The sequence below is a fragment of the Telmatherina bonti genome, assembly GCF_933228915.1.
Source record: "Telmatherina bonti genome assembly, chromosome: 9".
Classification (NCBI taxonomy): domain Eukaryota; kingdom Metazoa; phylum Chordata; class Actinopteri; order Atheriniformes; family Telmatherinidae; genus Telmatherina; species Telmatherina bonti.
This window is the reverse complement of record NC_136627.1, coordinates 13,519,970-13,542,923: the sequence shown is the minus strand read 5'-3', so window position 1 is coordinate 13,542,923 and position 22,954 is coordinate 13,519,970. Positions and strand designations below refer to the sequence as shown.

General features: G+C 39.1%; 1 protein-coding gene across 2 annotated transcripts in view; it reads left to right on the top strand.

Moving 5' to 3' along the window:
- The window catches only part of igsf11 (immunoglobulin superfamily member 11), a 122,306-nt gene that overhangs the window by 27,527 nt on the left and 71,825 nt on the right, over positions 1-22,954 (top strand). Inside the window, exon 2 of one of the 2 annotated variants that reach the window (XM_079246664.1) lies at positions 5,903-5,932. The exons of the other annotated variant lie outside the window; for it this stretch is intronic. Within the exon in view, the coding sequence (XP_079102790.1) occupies positions 5,903-5,932 (30 nt within the window). The remainder of the gene's footprint in view (positions 1-5,902; positions 5,933-22,954) is intronic. 2 annotated transcript variants of the gene reach the window in all.

The window sequence follows — 22,954 nt, the reverse complement described above, 5'->3', positions numbered from 1 at the left end:
ACTTTGATTAGCTTTGCTTGTAAGCAATAATGTCTTTCCTCTGATCGGCTCTTGTATTTACTCCTCTGTTACAGAATCATGAAGCTAAATGGATCCCAGAATTATTTGTTTTATTGGTGCTGTGTCGTTCTTAGAGGTAAAATAAACAGAAGGGTATATTTCTGTCCTTAAGCTGCAGACTAAACAGTGACACTTTTGTATCACAAAATGAACATTTGTGCTTCAACATGTCAAAATCTTCTCCACTTTTAATCTACCCATTTACTCCATTCCTGTTATTGAGGATTTTGTGCAGGCTTTCAGCCGTTAGTAGTAATGTGAGTATGTGTGAGCTCATGCAGAAATATGAAAAGGTTCAGTGCAAACTACTCGGTGCTGACTGAGTGTTAATGGTGTAAGAGGTGAACTGTAGCTGCATCGTGTAATTAAAGTAACAAAATAAATGGAGTGGTACGGTCCCTCTGGATGATAAGTCATTATAACTGACACCATTTGGTTATTGATAGTGAAGATTAACTGTAAAAGCAGTGTGTTAATGTTGAATATGCTTTATATTCAGGATACAGGGACAGTAAATAAATAAAAAAAGTTGCTAAATGATTAATGAGGAAGAAGGAAAAGATGTTCTGAAACCTGAATCTGTTTTTGTCTGTTTTGAACTTTTTCTTCTGATCTTTCATTTGATGACACATAATCATACCAGTGTTTATGGAAATGAAACCATTTCTGATGTTAAATTGGTAAAGTTACCTTTTGATGTGGTTGTTAGTAACTCAAAAATCTCTGACTTCGACTACATGATGTTCCAGAGAGATATCAGACACTGTAAAGTATTTCTGGCTGTGACCTGACGTTGGAAAACTTAATTGTGCACCCAGCTAACTTGACTGGTTGGGTTTAGCAGGCTGGTTGTGGGAGTTAGTAGGTTTGGCCTCTTAGGTGACATCATGAATAAGATAGATGTGGGAGCATTTAGATAGATATGTTCCTACACAGTGAGAGGCTTCTAACAAAGGCCATAATTAGTGATTTCTTGTTTGGTTTTCTTTAACTTTGTTAATCCTTTCTCTTTAAGGTAAATACTGCATTTCTTTAAATAATGCTTCTGAATCCTGGTCCTTAAGTACCACTGCCCTGCATGTCTTAGATGTGTTCCTGCTCCCAACACATTGGATTCACATTAATGAATCTCCTCATCAAGATCTTTGCCAGCCTGCGAACATGACAGTGATTTAATTCATGTGTGATAAAGTATGGTTACCTCTATAACTTTATTAATCCCCGAGGGGAAATTCAGAGTTCAAGCCAGCTCGTCCAAGGTCAGACATACAGACATGTAACATTAATGACAGTGTTCCCACACTACGTATCCTGCTGCATTCAGCTTTTTAGCAAGGAATGGTTGTCCTAAATATTGATGATGAATAAAGTATCTTTGATTTGATAACATGCAGGGTGATAGTACTTGAGGCCTTTATTTACTTTGACAAGACTAAGGACACCACGCTCGTCTACTGCACTTAGTCTGAGCGGGTTCTTTGTTCATTTCAGGGCTTTGACAATATTGTGACCTGTGTTTGTTTTTGCTCTGAACTCACTTGGACAGACCAGACCTTTTAAATAAGGTGTTTTGCTTCTCGCTAGAAAAATTACTGAAGGAGAAAATGAAAAATACAATGAAGAAGAAAAATTGCTCATCTATTGGTCAACAACTTCCGTTTCCATAACATGAGAACAAAACATAGAGCTACATGAGATCAAAGCGGTCTTAGATGACCAGTGCTCGGTAGTCACATCTACTGAAACATACTGGATTTTTCAGGCAAACAAACGTGGATTCAAATTAGAAAGGCTGGTATGAACTGCAGCCTCATTGCGCGGCTCGTGAGCTGCATGCGGCTCAGTGACTCTTGACTTGCTGCTTGTGAAGCATCCACTGGCTTTCTGAAAATGTGATCTAAACAAGTCATAATGATCCTTAACAGTGGAGTTCTCTACACAAGCAAGAGCTGCAGGCTGCTTGCAAAAACTTTGCTGTCGTAATGGCCCAAATTGATCCTGTAAGAGTTGCCAGTTTTGGCTAATTTCAGCTGCACCGAACTCCAATAAAGAGCTGCTCCGTCGGTAGCTCTGTATATATTGAAAAAGAAACACCCACATTCTGGAGGCATTATTGTATTTTCACCATATTGCATAAAAATGTCGTTACTCTGTGCAATATTTAGGATAACCATTCCTTGCTAAAAAGCTGAATGTTACTGATTTAGCAATTTAGCAGGATACGTAGCGTGGGAACGCTGTTTTTGGGTGGGTGGCGGCTCTCCTCTTGTCTTAGTAAATTCACTGCGGCTCTTATTGAATTAACAGTGAGTGTCACTGCTCTACTGTATAGCTAATTCTCATTCTTATTACCATCTGCCATGGATTTTGCAGACAAACCAGACTATGTACCAGGAAGTTCATAAACTGTTGCATGACAGCATGGCAGCCTGCTGCTCCATATTTTACCTCCTGCACCGAGTCTAATAAATGTCCCTTAGTGTTTTAAACAGGGTAAACCGAGGAATTGACTGATTAAGTTTAATTTATTTTACAGATGCTTTATACTGATAAAATGTCTTGCAAGTGAGGAACGTAGAGTAAATGAGAATTTGGTATTTTAACCACATCAACAGAACAGTGGGTGGAAAGTTGCTCCAATATTGTAGAGACCTTTAATAATTTATTTCTAGTGATGGTTATCACACCAGACACATAGGACTTATTTTAGTTGCTCATATAAAAATATTGATCAAGTAAGCAAGGTTGGCCAATCGTTGAAAGGTTTTTTTTTTTATTGAAATGCAATCTGCCCCTCTCTCTGAGCATTGTTCCTTAATTTCTCACTTCTTTAACTGTCATTTAATCCTATCCATCACTCCACTGACCTCAATGAAAGCCTCTCGGTTGTGCAAAACGATCATTCGCTAATGTGGCTAAACAGAGGCAGCAAACACTCATCACATCAACACAAAGAGTGATGTCATTTAAAGAAAAGAGGAAAAGTGAACCAGAGTGGATTGCAGAAAGGTTTGTGATATGTGGCCATCAAAGTGTTTTTTTTTCTTTTAACTGACAGTGAAAGGGGTAGCATGGACCACAGCTGGGGGTGGCAAGGTTTCCATGGAAACTGACATTCCCTTGAAGGTGCTTGGCAGCCATTGCCAATTGTTGAGCTTGGTTAATGGTTTGAAATTCTCAGGAAAGTGCCTCGGAGGTTGAAATTAAATCCAACCTGCTTGAGGTGGACTCAGGCAGCAACTAATCACAGAATTTAAAGGTGCTTTACGGCAGGGGGATCACTCCGTAGCCTTTTTCTTGCGTCATCCAGTTCCTTTTCCGTTCCTTTGTTTAGTGACTCGATGAATCGCACCTATTGGACTGATGGATGTTGATCTCTTCAGTCCTGCACCTGCCACATCCAGGCTGGTATGCATTTCTCTTTAGATGCAGGAATAAATTTCATGATGTGGACTGTATTCACAGTGAAGAGCATCTACGTGTGCCGCCCCCCCCCCCCCCCCTTTCGCTCCATTTGGACAAGAATGGTCAGGCACAGCCGACAAAATGATTGTGCCTCTGCGCCTGCCTGTGCACAGCACTTTGGCCACGCTTGGCAGGTAGTGTGAAGACTTGCTGCTGATGGTCATGTGAACGACAGCAGCTGAAAAGGATCAGCCAGGCAAAGTGTCAGCCTCGCACCTATGCCTTCATTGCCAGCTGAGGCAGAAAATACAGGAGATTGTTACTTGCTTCCTTCTCTTTTATTTGGCTTCATCTGTTCACACATAAAGAGGGTGAAAATAGAGTTCTCTCTTGAGCAGCTGCATGAGATATTTGCAAGATTTTTGCATTTGCACTGAGGATAAAATAGCAAAATGAGGATATTGCGAAGAAAGAATTATTTATTAGATACACAAGCTAGTCCCGTGGAATGCTGTTTAGGCCATAAACCTGCACATGAAAAGCAAAGACATTACAGTTTCCCTTGTGTGTGTCAGTAGCAAATAAAAAGACTTATTTGTATGCCACAGAAGCTCCTGTTGTTTCCTGGGATCCTGAGGCCTGGGTGGTCAGCCTTTGTTCAGCCCGAGTGAATCAAATGTGTCAGCTGAATATAGACTGTAACTGTCAGTGTCCCTTCTTTAAAAAAAAAAAACAAAAAAAAACAGTGAATACAACTGCAGTGTTTGGCAAATGAAGCAGTGTTTTGTGTGAAAAGAAGACTGACTGAATTTTTTAAAAGGGAAAGTATCAAATTTTATTTTATTCATTGGTCTCACTAAAAAAGTCTTTTCAGAAAATGCTGCTATTTTTGAGATAGTACGGAGATAGTGAGCTGCTATATGGACTTTTTTTCTGCTGGAAAATGACTGTCAAAGTGCTTCCATACGAGTGAAAAGCTGTTTTGTTTTTACTGATTATTACCTGCAAATGCTTTCAATAAAGGTGAAGACTCTCAAACACTCACTGTCACTTATGAAAATGTCCAGACGACTGGTCCTGCCTTTTTCTTCCTGCACAGCAGCATCACGTAATTGAGGACAAAGCGAATTTGGGAATTTCTGAGGAAATGTTGGCAATGTTAGAAGGGCCAATTTGGCACTGGTAACCCCTCCCAGTGCCAAATCCATTTACATTCTCTTATTTAATGTCTTTAAAAAAAGAACTCTCAAACCTAACTTGAAAATATCTTTTTGCCATTGCCACAGCTCTCAGCGCAAAACCAAAACAGCAGATCGCTTTTCTTTGTGTCTTTGGCTTCTTCACATCTGTAGCAACCTTTCTGTGATTTTACAGACAGAAAGAGGACCCGTAGTTTGTTGCTTTCACGTTGGTGTGTTAAGCTATGAGCGGAAGTCAGATTGGTTTATTGCCAGCATTAACGACAACAGCAGAGTTAATATTGGCTTGTCACATGCAAGTCAATGCAGTTGCATTCTGTTGCCATCTGTTTTTATTTTTGCCTGCCAGACATTAAACAAAAAAAAAAAAAAAAAAGCAAAAAAAAAAAAGCAATGTTAGTTTGCAGCTGAAAAGATAATTATGGTGATGGCAAAATGCCTGATTCATTACTGTTTATGAATAAATGTTTCGAACATGGATGTCCAGCTGCGATCCTCGACGTCCTCAGTCCTTCAGGTTTTCAATGTTTCCCTGCTTCAACACACCTGACCCAAATGAGTGAGTCCTTATCCAGAACTTTATTGTCTGTTGGGTCCATTTAATATGAGTCAGGTGTGTTGGAGGAGAAGACATTGAAACCCCACACCCCTTGTTTAGAAAATAAGTTGACGCTACAGACAGGAATCCGACTGCTGGTAGATGTAGGTGAGCTTGCAGACTCGCGAGCGAAGTTCTTTGTAACGTGTGTTGCAGCAGCACACACGTGACATAAGTTTAGCACATGTAATTGATTAGTTTTTTTCTCTTTTTGGGTGGACATGCAACCATGCACAATAATTACTTTATGCCTACTGCAAGGGAAGGATTTAATTAACTGTCCTCTGTCAGGCAGCTAATTAGTCAATAACACATATGCACACTTGCACACACGCTTATATGCACATGTGGAATATGTCAATATGTAACTCTAATGCTGACAGTAGAATACACTGACTTTGATGTGGTCGTAGAGGCATAATGTACAAGTCTTGAGTGACACGACTCAATAGGCAATTATAGAGGATTGTTGAGGGGAGCTGCAGACGGGAGGTGAGCCTGATGTGGATTCTGCCTCCCCGCAGATGAATGTGGATCATTTTTATCTGAATAGCTTTATCAATGTTGGAGTGTACCGTGTGATATGCTCTGTAAAAACAATAATTATGTTTTTTTTCTGTTTTTTTTTTTTTTTTTGCAGGTTCAAGGTTTGATCTGCACACTGGGAAAGGTAAAACATAATAAGAAAAAAACCTCCTCCTGATTTCCAGTCAACTAAAAATGTGGATTAATGGTGTCTTATGTTATTGGACATAATCACACGCAAGCGCATTCTGAATAACTCCAGCAGACAGTTGATGCCATTTAGCTACCGTTTCACCCAAAGGAAATAATCGGGGGTGTTTATAAAGGTCCTTTCTGTAACTAACCATGCATGAGGAATTGTTTTAATAAACACCAAAGCTTCATGGAGCATCAGCATTTTATCTGACTGGAGTTTTGTTGTGTTGTTTATGATGACAGTAATAGCTGCTTTACTTCTTGCTGTCCAAGCAGTGTTTGATCATCATGACGAAGGTGGACCTACAACTCCGTTAGGTCTATTTCTGGCAGATGGGAGTCTGTAATGGTTTATGTCTGGGGCCTTCTCTCTGTAGATCCCTGAGTATTTTAGTCCAGAATAATCCCCACCATCTGCTGTCTCCTCTACTACATTTTAGCGCTCTGCATATCTCCATCTATCCGTCACCATGTTTTTTTCAGTTTCATTTCCTCTTCTTTTATCATTTTTTTCTTATGATCTCTCTCAGTTGCATTATTTTTTTATTTTGTTATAATTATTTGAATTGCGATGCTCCCCTTCCTCTCTCATCCAGGGTTTAAATCTCTGTTGTGTCCCTACTCCTCTCTCCACTCCATCCTAATCTCACTGCTTCTTCTCTCGCATGGGTTTTAATTTTCTCTCTCAATTTCTCTTTCTTTCCATCCTCTTTTCCATGATCTCCTTTTCATGCTTCCTTTTAGTGTTCATCTGTCTAAATCTCTCAGTCTCTGCACACCCGTTAGTGTTGCCTAATTTATCCTTTTTTTTTTGTTTTTACATTTCATTCCTACACAAATGTCCAAGCCAACCACTCTCCACTGGCAGTCAAATCCTAATCTGGGATACCATGATCACACAGCAAACCCTCTGGTTTTAAATTGGAAAGTCATAAAAATCCTCTCTGTTGAAATGTGAAGAGTTACAAATTTTATGTGTGTTTTTCTGAAGAGACGCCACAGGGTGCACTGGCCTCGTGCAAATCCAGCTACTTCCAGGATAATGATCAACTAAATCATTTTGATCTGTCTTACCCAGGGATTACTCTCTCACCGCTTCACAAGTCCTTATATTTCAATAGACTGACCAGTTTAAAACTGGTAGACAGGGACTGAAGTCCTTTAATGGTCTGTATATTTTTTTGATAAGTTGTGTAGTAGTTAAGAGAAAAGTAACTAACCTTGAAGTAAAATTCAGTGTTTAAATGCTCGCATGTGATGTGTCTTGCTGTGTAGTTTAAATATTCATTTTAAAACTTCATTTTTTTTTTTACAAATAAAACCTGATGAGAGGGAGAGACCCAACACTATATGTTCCGCAGAGACAAAAAAACTCCCCAAAAAAAACAAAGAACATGGGTATTTTTGCATCTTTTTGAAAATTTAATTGTACCATCAACTTTTCAAGCTTTCAGTAAAGTGAATTTGGTTGATTTTCAAAGATTCGGCCGAGCTAAAGATGATTGGAGTTGATTAAGGTCACTGCTGTGGACAGAAGGGCAGATCCAGCTTTATGAAGAGGCAGGAAACCAGCCTCCATTTTGCTTTTACAGACATTCTAGAAGAGCACAGAGACTAACAACACTTCGTCAATTTGGTAAATTTGTCACTAAATCTAGACAAGACTTGTTTTATTTAAATTAAACAAGCAGTAGTGACTTTTAAGATTGATATTCCCAGGACCTGCAGGAGCATCTTTTACTACTTTTGTTCAGTTAAAAGTAGAGGTGCACAACCCAGAAGCCAGAAAGTAAAAGTCCCGTAGCTGTTCCAACCAGTCTCTAAACCAGCTAAATTTAATAAGCTCAGTTCCACTGCAACATAGATGAGCCTGTATGTAAAAAAACCTGCTCTAAATGCACAGGTAGATCCCAAAACATGTCAGGACTTTTACTTTATAGCACCTGGATTATACAGCTCTAGTGAAAAGCAATAGTGACTGTGAGCTGCTTGAAGATACACAATGTTGTCATCATGGTACAATAAGAACAGTTGGACTGTATGTGAAAATATTGGAGACATTCTGACTGAAGCTTGTTGCATATTCCACATTAAGATAGAACTTTGTCCTTGTTCTCAAAGCAGCAAGAACATGAACAAAGTTTGTTTTGGTCCGGTCGATTCATACTCTGGTAGAAGCTTTGTCTGCAATGGGGATGTCTGTGTTTTTATGTGTAACTATCAGTTGAGCCTGTTATTGGACGAGGTGGTGCACATGACAGAGTTGTTGCACATTTTCATTCTTTTTCACACCCTTGATCAGGTGTTTATTAATACTATCCATTCAACCATGCACTAGCAAAAATGCAACTTTCTGCTTCACATTTTTTCATGTTAACCACACCCACCTCAAATTCCTGACCAATGACACTCTCCAATTCTTTTTACACTCTCCACATACAATTAAATTCTCTGATGACACCATTATTCTCTCCCTGTTAGACACAAAGGCTGACCCCAGCGTGTACCTCAGAGAGATACTTTTAAATCCTGGTATGATGATCATTACCTGCTGTTGAACACAAAGAAAACAAAACATGATCTTTGACCCTCAGGGCGTCATGACTCACGACCCTGTAACCATCAACAACACACCCATAGAACAAGTGTCTTCACATAAATACGTGGGTTTGATGGTGTCTAACAACCTGAGCTGGAGTGAACATGTAGACTATTTATGCATTAGGCAAGCCCAGAGACTGTACTTCCTTAGAAGACTACATCTGTTTGGTGTGCCATGTTTTACAGTGCAGTCTTTGCGAGTGTTGTAAGAAATGCTCGCAAAGCATTTTCAACTAAAATAACAATAATGCCGTAATAATGCAAGTACACCCTTTCAAAGATCTAGCTTTCAAAGATTTTAAAGATTTAGCTCGATGTGCAGACTAGACTCATGCAGTCCTCAGTCTGCTGAAACAGATCAGGATTTCTCCTGGGGTTTTGGCAATGTGGTTTTCTGGAACATATGGTCTCTAAACACACGCCATGAGGAGGTTGTTATCAGGCAAGCTTCTCAAATCTCAGCTGACCCTTCTCACATTCTATTGTCAGAGTACAACCTGCTGCTTTCAGGGAGGCGCTATAGAGAAAGTAAATGCAAGTACAACTACTTTAAGCTCTCTTTTGTTCCAGTCTCCAATTCCTAACTTAACAAACACATCAGCACAGCCCAGTCTTCCTCCACTTCATATATATGGTAGTGGGGAGGCTCCTCAGCTGTGGATCCACTACCTTAGCCCCCCCAACCCTCCCAGCCTGGAGAGGGTTCAGGGGTATGAAGGACTCCAGTTGGGTTGCTCCCAGTTTACATGGCAGGAAGGGGGCGTTCAGCTGTGGATCCCTCACTCCCCTTCCCCTAAAACACACACACACACACATACACACACACACACACACACACACACACACACACACACAGACATTTTGCATATTATATTATATTATATTATATTATATTATATTATATTATATTATATTATATTATATTATTATACTGTATCATTATGTGTGTTTTTGCACTATTGTGTTAATGTATGTTTGTCTGCAGCCAAATTTATTCTTGTGGGACAGGAAAGATTGATTAATTAATTAATTAATTAATTAATTATTTCATTCATTCATTCATCCATTCATCCATTCATTCATTCATTCATTCATTCATTCATCCATTCAATCATTCAATCATTCAATCAATCATCTACCTTTTCCTAATGCATGTACATGTAGCACAAAAAAACTGCTGAGATGTTCTCATTAACTCAGATGAAGTTCATTTCATTCATTCATTCATTCATTTTCTGAACCACTTAATCCAATTCAGGGTCACGGGGAAGCTGGAGCCTATCCCAGCTGGCTTTGGGCGACAGGCAGGGTACACCCTGGACAGCTCGCCAGTCCATCGCAGGGCCACACAGAGAGATGAACAATCACTCACGCTCACACTCATTCCAAGGGGCAATTTAGAGTGACCAATTAACCTATAATGCATGTCTTTGGATGGTGGGAGGAAGCCGGAGTACCCGGAGAGAACCCACGCAGATGAAGTTGTGTTTATAATTTTTTATAAGACCAGAGCGTCAGTCTAGAAATGCTCTGATGGTGAAATAACTGGTGAACTTTATGTAGGACTTTTCAGATGCAATTTTAGTCTTGTTTTACCTTATTACAGTACACATGACATGTTTATTCATTCATTCATTTTCTGTATCTTGTAGTCCAATAAAGGGTCGCGGGAAAGCTGAACCGTATTCCAGCAATCGTCAGGCGAGTGCGGGGTGCACCCTGGACACGTCGCTAGTCTATCACAGTCCAACACATAATGTGTAAATAGTCTAAATGAAAGCATCTTTGCTTGCAGTTTAGCTGAATAAACCCCACACATCTAATTTCTGGTCATTAATAAACAGACCTGCTCCACAACCAGATTTGTATTTTTATTTATTTTCCTTTTTTTTTTTTTTTTTTATAGATCTTTATATAAAACTGGGACAGTGGAAAAACATATTTTTTTTTAAAGGAAATCGTTCTGAGTGGAAAATAACACAAATGTTGTCTCTAAGCTTCACTAAGGTGCCTATGAAAAAGGTGCTTCTCACTTGCTCTACTTCAGTTGACAAATAGTACAAGAACGCCTTCATGTAAGTGCGATTATAATCCCTCTTCTTTTTTTCACTTTGCTCCACTCAGACTGACGCTCTAAGCGAGACTGAGCCGTTTGGCATATTAAAAGTGCCGGCAACCTGTAAACAACATTCACTCAGTGCACAAACACGTGTATTTGTGACAATGATGATCTCCACTGAGGTAAATTTAGTGTTCTATATGTAGCACAAGGTGGAAGGATTTATTTTCCTCAATAGATTTGGATGTCACGTTTGCGACAACAGCTATAACAACAGTGACAACCAAAATACAGACAGGTGTGACATCAGCGCTGATGACTTGGCTGTCAGCCATGTACATCACATCTCTGCGCCGGCACAGCTGGATTAACAATGACTGAATGGATTAGTGGATAAATGTGTGTGCGTTTGTGCGTCGTGAAAACGATCGAGTCATGCAGAGACTGCATGATAAAACATCATGGTGACTCCTGTGTCAAGTGGGTATTTGACAAAGCCGGATACCTTAAACAGATAGTGATAATACCTCCAGATCATCATACTTTGGCTCTAATGCTAATGACAAAAACCATGCACTCATGTACATGTGAGCTCCCACACTCACACACATATTAACGCTGAGCAAATAATACCCTGATTTGACCTAAATCCATTAGCTCATAGGAGTCTCTCAACCTCCTGCTCCTCTCCCTTCTGTTTTATCATCTTCCGCTTTCTCCTTTTTTTTTTTTTATTCCTTCGCAGACCTCCGGTCCCTCGTCAGGAAGGTTTTCTGTGAAACCTCATCTGAATTGAAACAGACAGAAATGAGAAATGCAGCATATTCTGTTGGTGAACACAACACTGTGACCCTTGGGTTTAGCTTTCTAATATGTAGTCAATTCGGCATCCTCTCCTAACGCTACTATGGTTGGGAGTTAGCTCATTTCTTACTGTCTTACATCTTACAGAGTCACTTAAAAGGTGAACAAGATGCCCCCTGTAAATCTTGCTCATTTCTTTAAAGCATAACAAAGACTCCATGACTGCGTTTGATGTACGTAAGACAGCAATATGATTGCCAGTTGAAACTGCTTGTCTCTCCACTGCTGTAAATTGCTTTGGATTGATGTTAATAGCTACTTAGGTCGTTTCCCTCTGAGACCAGAATTAACATTTGCAATGATGTCATCCTTCTCTTGCTCTTTTATCCACACGGCTGTAATATGCCTCTTGGATTACTGCAGTTTAACATTGTGTCGGGCTCTAAGAATGTCTGTAATGACTATAACGCCTGCCTGACTACTCAAAATGATCTTAATTGAAACACTGAAAAGACGCTGGTTAATCAGCTTAGAGATGTAGTCCAAAGTTGGCAGATAATAAAGAGGATCTTATGGCTGAGGAGTCTATTACCACCCCTGTAATGAGAGTTCATATAATATCATCTGGAAACAATGAGGAGTTTGGAGAGAAAGGGGGGCAATTGGAGAGGGGGATTGAAGAACGGGCTATTTCAAAATAAGGCTACAAATAGGGTTGGGAACTGGAAATGTAAGCTAGTAAGACAGTGGTGGAGATTCAATTCAATTAAATTCAACTTTATTTGTATGGCGGCACTTCACAACAACATTGTCACAGGGCACTTTACATACACGAATCAACACACACATCATTTCAAGCCAATTCATACATATCCTATAATAGAAACCAACTGATTGCATCGAGTCATGAATTTGATAAATGAAAGACAAGATGGTGAACTGATGCAGGATATCTATGTTTGAGTTCAATAACAGACTGATGAAGAAGCAAGAAAGATCAAAACTTAAAGCAACAGAAATCTTTGTGTCTATAATACCTCTAAAAAACAACAACTCTTCAACAAAAATCCCTGGACTAATCATAATGACAACTCTAGTTCAACTTTGCAGATCTTTGTTTAGCCGTTTCAAGTCATTGCTTAGCTGCCACATCCAGATTTATACTTTTTCATTAGAAAATCGAGTTGCTTGTCCTACTTGAAACCAAATAAGAGTCAAAATATTGTAAACATGGGATTTGGCAGTAAGTGAAGTTCCACAAACATGAGGTAAATTGTTCAGGAGCAGGTTAATTTGTGCTCCCTTTACATTTTTAAATAAGTGTGTCTGCGTCCTAATGTTTGTCCTCATGTTGATGTGGTTGTTAGGAACATCCACTGCAAAGTTGATGTCAGTTTGAGACAATCACAGACATGTCAGCAGTGGAGGAGATCATGATGATGTACGTTCTCAGGAAGAGATACAAAAAGGGCAGCGCAGTAGAAGGTGGTGATCTGTGCAGCCATTAGATTCACTGCGGCCTGATTATTACTCCTTTCATTGGACGCATTTTAGTTATACTGCATAACGCTGGTTTTCAGCAGCACTTCTCCATTTGCTCCATCGGCTGATGTATCCACAAGAATCCTGGAAGCAGATAAAATATCGCACAAAAATTGCTAATGAAACTCAATGGATGGAGGAGCTATGACATTTTTAGAAGAGAGGAATATAGATGCTTTTAAGGTGGGACAAAAATTAAATTGTTTTACTTATTGCTATAAACTTCAAGTTCCCAATAACCTACATTAACATTTGCGTGTTTTCCACTTGTTCTAACAAATGATGTCAGTGCTGACTCTTTCAAGAAACTGTGTCTGAATGAAGGAGACAATAATAACTTGTTTGCAGGCGTGATGTATTGAAATTGAGTGTGGTTAACATGGCGGCTCTTTGTGGTGTGCCAATGTTTCCACGGTTTTCAAGGACTATAACACCACAGCCCGCCTTAAACTCTTATCTCTCATTTTCACTCACTGTAAACTGTTACGTCTAACCAACCCCCAAGACCTTTTCACACACACATGCATGTAAATACTTACACTAAATGATGCAAACCTTTGTTTATAAAAAGGACACGGGCCAATATAGCACACTTGACACAGGACGCACTGATGTGCTAAAAGAGGACTTCTTCCTAGTGGTGGGTTGAAATTTTACCTTTGACTTGCAAATAAATCTCCCTCTACTTACCTTTCATGTGCCCCTTGCTAAGAATGTATTTTATAATCTTATTAAAATTAAAACAAACACTGCTTCTAATTAACAGCACATACCAATTTGTTATGGGGGGGCGTCTCTGTGATCAGATGTCCACTGTAGATTAACCTGTCCTTGCACTGTCTCATAGTTGGCACAGCACAGGAGCTTCCAATGACATTGTTTTCATCAGCTTGTCATGCTGTTGTATATATTATTCCTGTCATCTATATCTTGGCTATTTCTTGAATAAGAGCAGCTCAAGGAAGCATTCAGCTCATGACTGCAGGTAGAGTTTAAGGATTTGGTTTGGCATTTTGGGAAATCCTTTCATTTACTTTCTTGTTGAATGTTGGATGGGATCGATACCCTTCTCATATTTATCTGTCAAAACAAGGTCACAGGAGCAGCTGCTTATTTTAGCTTAGCACAAAAGAGGGATAAGAAGCACAGCGCTAGATGTCACTTTCCCTAAACAAGAATTAACATTACACATGGACACTATATTAAAACTACAACTGGTATTTCTAATCTTAACACTGTCATCTGCATTTGATGATTGTGCTATGTTACATTAGTGGCAGTTTTTTATGATGCAAAACATTTACAAAGAAGGCAGATGCGTAATGTTTTTATAATGTTGAAAATGCGGAAAATTTGCTGTTTTCGAGCAAGCATCAGTTTCATGTGTTAGAAAATGTTGACCTGTTTTTTGGCTTCCATTATAAAACTACTACATTTGACACCGCGGATTGTTGTAGCTACAGATGCGGTTAATTAGATTAGCCTCCTTCAATCAAAGGCGAGGCAGTTTTAAGTCATGGACCTTGCAGAGAATCATCTGGTATGGAGCAGCTGGCCACTCTAAGTGGCTGCGTCTGTATTACATGGACTCGGGTGAGACTCCTTTGCATGACTGGCATCAATCACCTTTAATATATCTGCCGTGACAGGTATTTGTGTAAACATGCAGCTGAATCTGCTGTAATGCTTCGCTGAAGAAGTTGGAGGCAGCTCTCAGTATGCTCCTATCCCAATTAGTCTACTGCATGCTAGCTGTCTCCGTTCTGCCCTCCAGCCAAGCACAGGCACCTTCTCTCTGCATGTGGAAGGTGGGCAGATGCCAGCCACAGGAATGGAAGGAAACAAGATAGTGTTCATTAACATCCCCAACATTAATCATCGCACTGTTGACCTGAGGCCTGCTGGGTAATAACAGATTTGAGTTCAAAAGGTGGCAGCAATATGCAGTGTCTGTGTATTTAATAATGTCGGTAATTTAATTAAGGCTTTAAAATAAATATTATTTAATTTGTTTTTATATTTGTAGGAATTAGACAACTGTATGTGTTTCCTCACAATAAAAAAAACAGCAACGATCAAAATCATGCTGAGGTGAAATATGGATCTTTGTTGCTCTAAAAGGAATATTTTTTGTGCTTTTCATATTTCTGAAGCTTGATTTGAGGGTTTCTGTAAAGTAAAATAGACATTCCTGGTAAGCGTGAGGTCAAACACTGACACTCAGGCTCTGGTTAGTGCCAGGCAGCTAATTTAGAAAGTGTTGTGTCAGAGAAAAAGGAGCTGAGGGGAAGCTCCAGATACGAATCGTACACAGAGACTGCTTGACTGTCTGACTGACTGATACTGGCACCATACATGTTTCTCAGTGGAAGATTTACTCATTGGAAGTTAATGAAAAAAAAAAAAAAAAGATACTTACGAGAAGAGGGTAGTAAAAGTGCTTAATAAGAGGAGACAACAGAATAGAAGGAAGTAAGGTTGGAGAGGTGAGGCAGGAGGAGGGCAGTTAAAAGTTTTTGACTGACAGTGTAAGAGAGGGAGGGAGGTAAGAGGAAGTGCAGCTGTCCTCAGATGTCAGTCTCTGAGGGCTTAGCCAGGAGACATCTTTTTAGTTTCTCAACCTTGGCATTTGGACACCAAGAGGAGTGGAAAGGTATGAAAACAGCATACAGAAATAAAGCCGCATAAGCACGGAGATGGACAATATTCTCTCGCACCTTTCTCATTAAGAATAAATATCCTCAAACGAAGGCATCGTGGCCCATGTTTCATCACCGGTATTTTTAATTAAACTAAACTGCGTAATCACTTTGTCTGATACCGTAACACAATGTGTCAAGGGAGACTTGGTTCCCAAATGACCCATTTAAAACCAATAACTGCATAAATTCAGAACTACAATTGTGACAAAGGGAAATGAGACAATTTTCTTATTGATTGACCTTTTGGAAATGAAAAAAAATGGTTTTGTGTAGCAGAAGCAGCGCCCTTGAGCCAGTGAGGCAATGTGATCTACACACCAGCCACCTGGAGTGATTGTCATAATCACAGGCGCCACGGCGAGGAATCGACCAGAGCGCGTATTGATTTCTGCTCAGTCTTGATTGTAGTCTTGGCACACGGGGTGACGACTACATCACCGCAGTGTGTTAGCGCTGTTACACCACTGGGACATGCTGAAAAGCCCTGTGGCCTATCCATCTTCTCCTGACTTACTGGTGCTCTGATTTCTTGTCCTTGCCAACCTCCATCCGCTTCTGTGACACTCAAACGTACACTGTATGTCTGAGACGGTAGACACAGAAGGGGTTCGCTGTCTGTTCGGTTATGAAGCCATTTGTTTGGGGGGTGATTTACGCCACGTTCTCGTCATTTCACAGAACTGTGCATTATGCAGAAAACATTACACTCTCAGCTGGAGGGGAGAAACAATACATGCACTGCTTTCATCTGAAATTCTAGTAGAATTAAAGGAAAGTAATGCTATTTTTCTGTGGATAATGTCATTTCCAAGTTATTGTTTTTTTTATTTTTTTTATTTTTTATAATAGCACTTTTGGACAACAACAGTCCTCCTGTTATGACTTCCTGGCAGATTTGGAGAGATGCCATATTTTAGTATCGTTATCAAAGGCAGATATAGATAAAATATTCCATTTTAAATAAGGTAGCACTCCCTCCTCTTTGAATATCAATCTGAATAACTGAATTTTGAGGTAAGGTTTTGCGGTCGTTTTTTTATGTGTGCATCTGCTTGCCTGTCATATCTGAACTCGTCTACTACAGAACTCATTACTCAGCACGGCAACTATTTGGTTTCAGTTTTTTAAGGTGAGGGCCACTGCATATATTTTATTTACACCTCTCTGAATTATTCACTGAAAGTGTTTCTAGATGGAGCTAGCAAGCTAGCTGCACCGCTGATGAGTGGTTTAGTCAGTTTAATGATCCCCTTCTCTTCCTCATGTATTAGCATTCGCCTGGAGGCTCTAGCATAGCTAGCTAGCCATCAGAGAGTTGCTCCTCATGAGTGAAGATTCTCTCTGGCCACTGCAAAAACTCAGCCTTAAAAAACAAGAATAAAATATACAAAAATTAGGTAAATGTTGCTTAAAATAGAAAAGAAAATTTGGCTTGTCAAGACTTCCCAAAACAAGTAAAAATACTTTTAAAACAAGAGGAATTATCTGGCATAAAAGCTAAGAATTATCTTACCTTTAGAAATAAAATAAGCATATGTGTACTCAATTTAAGGTTTTTAATCTTACTTAGATTTCAGTTTTTGCAGTGCAGAAACTTGGTATTTATGCAGAGGAACACCGTTTTACCTTTCAAACTGCTTGCTGATATTTGGACTGTAACTCTGTGGCTGTATGTGTGTGTTTACATGTGTGTGAGAGCACACACATCATGTTTCACATCATGCTGTTATCCTCATGTGACCTGCTCTCTTCTTTATGCAACTCCCACCCCCCGTTCTTTGCAGGATAACCCTTCATGTAATTCTTTCATCTCAACCACATTTCTCCGTTTGATTTCACCACCATTCACTATGTATCTTTTTATCTGCCTCCTGTCTCCCTTCTCACCCCCTCCACCCACTTTGCTCTGTTCCTCCCTCCATCCCTTTTTGCACCTACTTTATCCGTTCCTTCATCTGAGCTTTGAAGTGGCCACAAGGTGAACGTTTTCAAAAGAAGCTTCATGAGGCCCTTTAGCATTTTCTCAGGAGTGTGTTCGTCCGTGTTTGTTCTGCATGTGTGTGTGTGTGTGTGAGAATGCCCCCACTTGTGAACAAGGCATATATGTCTCTAACGGGTGGAGAGATCTCTGCCAGGGAATCTGACCTGTCACCGTTGACAGGACGTTCAAACAATATCCACTTTAGAAGTGTCTGACTTCAGGCGGTAGCCGCGTTGCAGATTGGTAGGAAATGGAAAATTTGCAGTGTAGGATGAGATTCAGCTGAAATCTTTTGAAACTAAACTGTCAGATATTCCGTTTCTTTTTTTTCTTTTAATTTTTTTTCTCGTACTTTGTGAGAGTTGGAAGTACGTAGCTTGGACATGGACCAGTTATAACTGGGTCTCCAAAACCAGCAGTCATCGATTGCTCAGCTTGAGGTTCTTCCTTTTTCCTCTCAATGCACACAGACATATATACAGACACACACACACACACACATACATACACTGGCCCTACTTACTTCTCTCTCACCAAGCCTTCATCATTGCCCCTTTACTTTCTCTGATCTTCTGAACATCAATCCCTCATTCCTCAAAGCAAAAAACGAGGGGAAGGGAGACGACAAAAATGAGATGACAGATTACTTGCTATATATAGAGCCAGTCTTGTGCTGGCTCCCTTATTCATCTTCTCCCTGCACCCTCAAGACATTGGATACACCTTTTGGTTTTCAACTAGCAATGCAAATAGACTCTGTCCTCCACCACGTAACTTCTGGATTTCAGTGGTTGTGGACGTTTTTTTTTTTTGTAAAATGGAAGCTTATGGTGAAAATATGGCAACACAAAACACATCTGACTCTGATTGTGTCACTGGTTGCCTTTTTTGTGGATTTATGGTACTAATACAACACATCTAATTCGATCAGCATATGAATAAACAATGTGTCTAAGCCTGTATGGTCATGCAACTGAAGTCACATTTCACCTATGAGAAAAGTGGACTCACACATGCTCGTCACGTGTATTACACACAGACACATAATCTAACATACTTACAGGATGAATTTAGCAAGAGACAGATTAACATGACCCACAATGCAATATTCTCTGTTCTGTTCTGTCCATTTGTCTAAGTGGTCCGGATGTCATACAGCAGACTTACGACCCCTTGACTCTTGGCGACAGCGTTGTGAAATATGGATTAGTACAACAGTGAAAGGTCTGGGATAATCTCACCGTCTTGATCTGCTGTTCACACTCTCCTGCATCCTCTTGCTTTTTGCCTGTTTTTGCTGTAAACTATTAGGATTTTAACATTTTACATAATATCACATTGAATCCAAGTAAAAATTAAAAATACATGCTAGAAATAAATAAATCAACAAATAAAAACATAAATATGTAAATATATAAAGTAGGGATGGGCATTGGTTTTAACATTTTTGAACAATTGTTAAATAGTAGAAATCGAATATGTGTTAATCTGTTAATGTTTGTGTGAGTATTTTGTTTAAACTCACATAGAAATACGGAGTTGCTATCTCTACAGTAAACACACATTAAACAGCAGTAGAAGAAAGCTGAACTGTTTCCAGGGTTTGGTCCAACGTGTGTGGCAGTGTAAGCTCCTATGTTAATTGTCTATAAATAGGAAAAGCATCTAGTTAATTTTGTGTGGAATTTCTTAATTATACATTACAATTAAAAATTAGGTCCAGTGCAAACTAATCAAGGTAACGTTGTACATTACATGAATCATGACAGTGCCTTTAGAAAGCAAAGCTTCTTTTTTTTTAATTCTGCCCAGGAGATTATGACTTTTGCCCCTGTCTGTCTACTTTACACAAAAATTACTAGGCGGACAATGGCTCTTGGTCTAACATAGATTTCATTCAATTTTGGGAGTGATCTGGAAGGAATTGTGGACACAGGAGTCTTTAAAGTGGAACTATTATGTGTATTTCAGGCTAATTTATTTATATTTCTGAGCCCAGAAGGGCTGGGATTGATCGAGTTATTGTCACAAATCGCTTTATTTACTGCAGACCGACCCTCTCCGTAGGCTGTCAGATCAGCCAGATATAAGTTGCCACTGATTGGTCAGCTGCCTCTGCACTACATCAGGAGCGCGCACCGCGACTGCTTTCGCTGTCATTGTAACATCTCATAAACAGAAGGATTAGGTTAATATGAACTCAATAAAAAAAACAAAAACAAAATACAGTGTCAACACACAGCATACAGCCCTACATGTTGGAACCTGAATCAGACCCTGAAAACGAAGTGGAAAACAGCAACCCACAGCAACGAATGCAGCAGGATGTCTCTCTTTGGTAAACTCACCAGCCATCGTTGGAAATAACTTTATCCGACATTTTCCACCTGCCTGATGTATTTATACATGCCCTTGTTAACCAGTAGAAGGTAACCAATCACCGAACCTTATCCCCCGGGACGTCACAAGGATTTTGAAGTAATAAAAACTCTCTAAAATGACATGTTTTTCGTCGCCATGGAAACCGAATGGCGAGAGTGCAGGAACTGAAACTCAAACATGCGTTTAGGTGATAAAAAACAGTGCCGTTCCCATGTCTGATGAGGATTCAACACTGTAACACTGTAGAAAGCTCAGAAAACTCCAAATACCATAATAGCACCCCTTTAAAATGAATTATCATATCAAATGTGTTGAAACCTAATAGCCACGACCTGGTGACACACGGCATTTAAGACTTGACAGATGGACAATTAGAATTGTCCATTAAATGTTTAAGATTTAAAACAGATATATTTTTCTGTAATGCACTAGTATTTCTATATTTTCACATTTATTTCAATCATTTTATAATCAAGATTTATTTAAAAGCATATTTAATTCTTTTTTATGTTTCTTTAACACTTGCATATGATGGTATTTTATTTTATTTGAAATATATCCATACAATTAGGGATCGGCGATATGATCAAAATTTCATATTGCGAAATAGCTCATTTAATATCCCCATAACAATACACATAAAGATATCAAATATTTTGTGTAATTTTGTCAGTCATCAGTGATTTTGACAGATGTGCTTGGCAATGGTAGCAGCGATCTCCTTCCATCTGCGGGAACTATGGCTGTGTGCAGGTGATGAAATGAATCCGTTGTCTGGACCGTGTGCTAGTCTGTTGTCGGTTCCACGTCGGTCTTTTTATTTCCAAACCGCATCCATGCAACAGAAATTTCCCCTCTTTTATGAACAAGCTCATCTGTTCTGGTTGGCAAGTCATCTTTTAGTGAATTTTCCTGCTCTGAAACACATCTGCTATCGTCCTCCTCCGTATTTGTTTATATATTGCAGCATGCCGTAAAGTGCATCTTGACATAAAATACTACAATAAAGCACCTTATTGTGGCGTAAACGATAGAGCCTCATCATATCGCCCAGCCCTACATATAATATTGATAAAAATTCTGGGTCTATATTTATGGTAAGCTTGGTGTTAACTGTTATGTAGTAATCAGTTTTGACAGAAAGTGAGACAGACCCGATTGTATGAGTCGATTAGGTTCCAGTTACCATTCTCCCACCAGCATGTGTTATTCTGTTGCTTCTTACATCACTGTTTGAGTTACCCAATGTGGACATATCTGTGTATTTTCAAATGAGGCCACTGTTGACATTCTTTACATTTTTTTTTTTTTTTTTGCCAAAGATAATTAAATGGAAGAAGGATTTTGTGATCTTTCAACAAATTTATAATCCAGTGAAGGTTTAGTTTAGTACTGTGTACTTTTAAATGATTAAAGAACATTTCATCTCCTTTAATTATTGAGCATTTTAAGAATAGTATAATTTGGAAATGAAAAATAGGTTTATCATCCATGCCTGGCTTTGAGAGTACAGACAGATGTAGACAATAGAGATAGATAGATAGTTAGATAGATAGATAGATAGATAGATAGATAGATAGATAGATAGATGGATGGATGGATGGATGGATGGATGGATGGATGGACGGACGGACGGACGGAGGGATAGATAGATAGATACATACATATATGGAGTTAAAATATCTGTTTTTAGTGAGACAAAGGGGTTCGAAGTGTTTCATTCTGCCATTAATACATGAATGCAGGCTCTGATCTCCTATGCAGTAATATGTTCAGAAAAGCAACTCATACATCATTTCCACAGTGTCACAATAAACAACTTGTTGTGCGAGGCTGTCAACAACCTACATAGTTAAAAAGAATTATTAAATTAGACAAAAATGACCAAATCTTATAAGCTGAGAAATGCGGATTCCCTGAAACATTACAACCCCAAACCAAAATATTATATCAATAACTATTATTTGGTACACTTGAGGTAAAAAAATAAACAGGTTAAAGCTTAACCAGAATAACAAACTTATGGTTGTGTTTACTTCCTGTACCCAAAGGCAAGTGGGCTTCTTTACAAGTGAAACCTTTTGTTTTCAGTTCACCAGCAGCAATCAGAGATGTCACTTTCACAAATGTAAAAGGAACCTTTGTGAATATTTATTCATTTAAAACACTACTCCCTCTATTTTACTTTTTTTTTCTTGTAGTCTTCCATTTGTCTTGCTCATCAGAAATAATCAGCATATTTCAATTTCTTTCTTTCCTCTGTCACTGTAAAATATCACTTTTCTTTCACATTACAATTGCTTGGAGCTTTACAGGAAAGAGGGAGGCAGAAAGAATAAGAGAGACACCCTTGGGATATTATTCATGCTATTTCATACATTTACATCAAACCCAAAGGTAAGGCATTGCTTTATGGTCAACCAATATATGTATGACTTGAAAATGAATACATGCTCTACATTTGCCACTATTTTTTCTCACTTTTTAACTCCTTATATCTTTCCCAGTAGCATAATTTTTTTCATTTTTCAGATGAAACGCAAAAATATGTGCCAGCAAGGGCAAGGGGAGACAAATTGGAGCCATGAAACTATTCCTTTTCATGCTGAGGGAAGAAGGAGAGCTCTGTTAGCCTTGCTGACATTCCACTTAATTTGATTCATTACTGCGTGGTGACGCTTTTGTAGCCACATGCAAGGAACTGGGCCAGTTGTGGAGCTTTGAAATATCCTGACAGAGGGCACTTCCACCAATACAGCATGATAAAATTTGAATCAAGCCCAAGTAGGGTTGCTCTTTCCAGAATCCAGTCTGAAGTCAAAATTGCTTTTACTTCAATTTCTCGCCATATTTGTTTGGCAATTGTGAGAATAAATTGTGAAAACAAATTGTTAGCAACAA